The sequence below is a fragment of the Lycium ferocissimum genome, unplaced genomic scaffold (assembly GCF_029784015.1).
Source record: "Lycium ferocissimum isolate CSIRO_LF1 unplaced genomic scaffold, AGI_CSIRO_Lferr_CH_V1 ctg6271, whole genome shotgun sequence".
Classification (NCBI taxonomy): Eukaryota; Viridiplantae; Streptophyta; class Magnoliopsida; order Solanales; family Solanaceae; genus Lycium; species Lycium ferocissimum.
This window is the reverse complement of record NW_026726288.1, coordinates 36082-38870: the sequence shown is the minus strand read 5'-3', so window position 1 is coordinate 38870 and position 2789 is coordinate 36082. Positions and strand designations below refer to the sequence as shown.

The 2789-nt window shown below is 36.8% G+C and overlaps 1 protein-coding gene across 1 annotated transcript; it reads right to left on the bottom strand.

Annotated features, from left to right (window-relative positions):
• Positions 1-742: 742 nt before the first annotated feature.
• Positions 743-1525, bottom strand: LOC132045203 (uncharacterized). Its single transcript, XM_059435747.1, has 2 exons — positions 1288-1525; positions 743-1170 (listed from the first exon to the last, which is right to left on the bottom strand). The coding sequence occupies exons 1-2, from the start codon at positions 1523-1525 to the stop codon at positions 743-745; spliced, it is 666 nt and encodes a 221-aa protein (XP_059291730.1).
• Between the last annotated feature and the right edge of the window lie 1264 nt (positions 1526-2789).

Here is a 2789-nt window from a genome sequence, read left to right as displayed (position 1 = left end):
ACTGCATTCCCTCCTATTCTATCTTCATCCTTCGGTATAATATTAAAATCCCCTAGTACAATCCAGGCTTCTTTGTAAGTTCCACTAATTTGACATAAGTGTCTCCACAATTCTTTCATGTCCTCCTTCAAATTAAATGCATACACAAATATGACAATATATTCCAGTTGTAATGGAATAAACTTCACCCTACTTATTACTGTTTGTGTTGTTTCCTCCATGACTGAAACATTAAACCAACTTGGCCTCCATACCACCCATATTCTTCCATTATGATGGGAAGAATGATTACACACATATTGCCATCCATTAAACATGCTATCTGCTATCCTTTTTATTATTCTAGTTTATAGAAATCCAACCAAACCTACTTCCTACTCATTAAAGAGTAGTTTGACCTCCTTCTATTTATTGAGGTCATTTAGTCCTCTAATATTCCAACTAATCATCTTAACCATGACCTGAGTGGTGTTTAACAGTCCTCGATCAGGTTTCAACTTGATGGCACCTTTTTCTCCATTCCACCTGGTTTAATAGGTTTAAAAGTATTGGTAACCTGGACTCCACTAGTAGATAGTTGTCCTGGTCTTGGTTGTTGATATCTCCTCCACCCATAAGCTCTTTTCCATCTACCATCTTTGTTTTGCTGAGCCTGATTAACATTTTCCCCCTTATCTCTCCCGTGGTCTTTCTTTCCTTTTATCCCCATTCCCGTGTTTGCTTTTTTCCTTTTATCCGCTGTCTAAATTTGCTCTGTCACTACTTCCTCATTCGATTTTTCCTCTGGTATTACAGGAGTTGGCTTCTCTTGTGGTATTTTAGCTTTGTTTCTCCTACATTCTTCAACTGAGTGCCTATACTTTTGACAGATAGTACATACATAAGGTTTCCAATCATATGTAACATGTTGCTCTATTATATTTCCCCTTTCATTCTTAAAATATATCACATCTGGTAATTTGCTGCCAATTTTGACTTCTACTAGCAGCTTAGCAAAGTTAAAACCTAACTTATTCTCAGTATTTTTATCAACCATTAGTGGTTTACCCACAAGTCTTCCAATCTTACTAAGCCCTTTTGCACTCCAGTACTTAAATCCAATCACACGGCGAGTTTGATCCGTATAGTGCGAGTATAATTCTCTCACGAACTCCATGTCGGGGTTCCAAGCTTTGACGATCAATGTTTGTTGTCAAAATGATAAATGCCACCTTACTGACACCTCGTTTTCCCTTAACTTGTCGAACCTAACTAGTACAATTCCATTTTTTAACATGGCTATTTTACTTATTCCTAGCTTCCCCCATTGTCTTTGAATGTAGCCATTGAGTACCGAGAATAGAGGATGTGCTCCAAGAACATAGCACACTGCTACATTCTTCCAATACTCAATTTCAGTACTAGTATATTCTTCCTCAATCTCCACAATTAGTTGATCCCCTTCAGTTACTGGGCTTATGTAATCCAGCTTAAACCCAGCGTTCGATATTTTTGCTATGTCGAAGTTGTCCCAAATCGATGACATCGATTCACTCTCTTGTTCCTAGTTTATTTGGTTAGACTCTACTTCATCCGCCCATGATTGTTTTGTTCCACTCATTTGGGGACTTGTAATATCCTTCCAAACATTTTCCTTTGCCATCATAGCTTTAGATTTAAGTGGACTTCGCTTCTCTAAGGACTCAACTTCAACCATTGTACTCTGCATATCTGGACTCCCAATTGCTACAATAGAATTCACTTGTTTTGTCACTATATTGTTTGTTTTTTTATTTTACTTGTTCCAGTGGTTCTTTAGGTGTTGTATCCCCAATTTGCATTCTAGTTTTTATCGGAATTGGCCCCGATTGCACGATATCGGAATGATTGTAAAGTTAAAGGGTATATTTGCACCTTTTCCCTATAATCAATATCCACATCAAAGGTTATATGACTGAGACTTTAGTTCAAGAATCATGGGTTTGGACGTTGTGGCATAGGCCATGACTAGTTTGTCTCAAATCTCACGAGTTGTTTCGGTACCTATAATTTGAGGAACGATAGATTCTGAAACAGACGCAACAATTCAATTGAGAACCATTTGGTCTTGACGAACCCATGATGTAAAAGCTTGGTTAACCAGGTTATCTGCTTGGAAGCAATCTGGTATAACGGCTGAGCCATCAATCTGATGTCCGAGAGCCCATCCTTTAAGCATCGATATAAATTGTATCTTCCGTAGGATAAAGTTCAAGGAAGTAAGCTTCAAAGGTATCTCATTGGAGATATTTGGCATGGGGGAATACGAAGACAATGGTAGGGCACGTGAAGAAAGAATCACATCACCAACAGTAGTTGCGACATCTGTAATTCGATCACCAGTTTTCGAGTTTTCTGACATGACTAGAGGCGGAAGAGGGAATCAACGATACTAGGATTTTGGAGATGTAACATTGACTATGATACCATGTAAATTTTTGAAGCCATAGTAATTTTCATTATGTATGTATATTTATACACATAGGTTACATGTAGTAATAGAAATCCTTCTAGTACTAGGAGTCCTAAATAAATTAAGAAGGTAACTAATTACAAATATTCCTTAGAATATATAGGAAATTATGTACATTTCTTTAATAAAATATATTCGTCTCCTTAACAATTAATGCGTGTGATTACATAAGTGTTTATATAGACAACTAAGTACACGAGATGTAGAGCCTAAGGAGTTCTAGTTACAATTAAATAGCACTTCAAACTAATTAAGATTAACCTTTATCATCAGGAGTATTACTTTAATTAGGAAATGA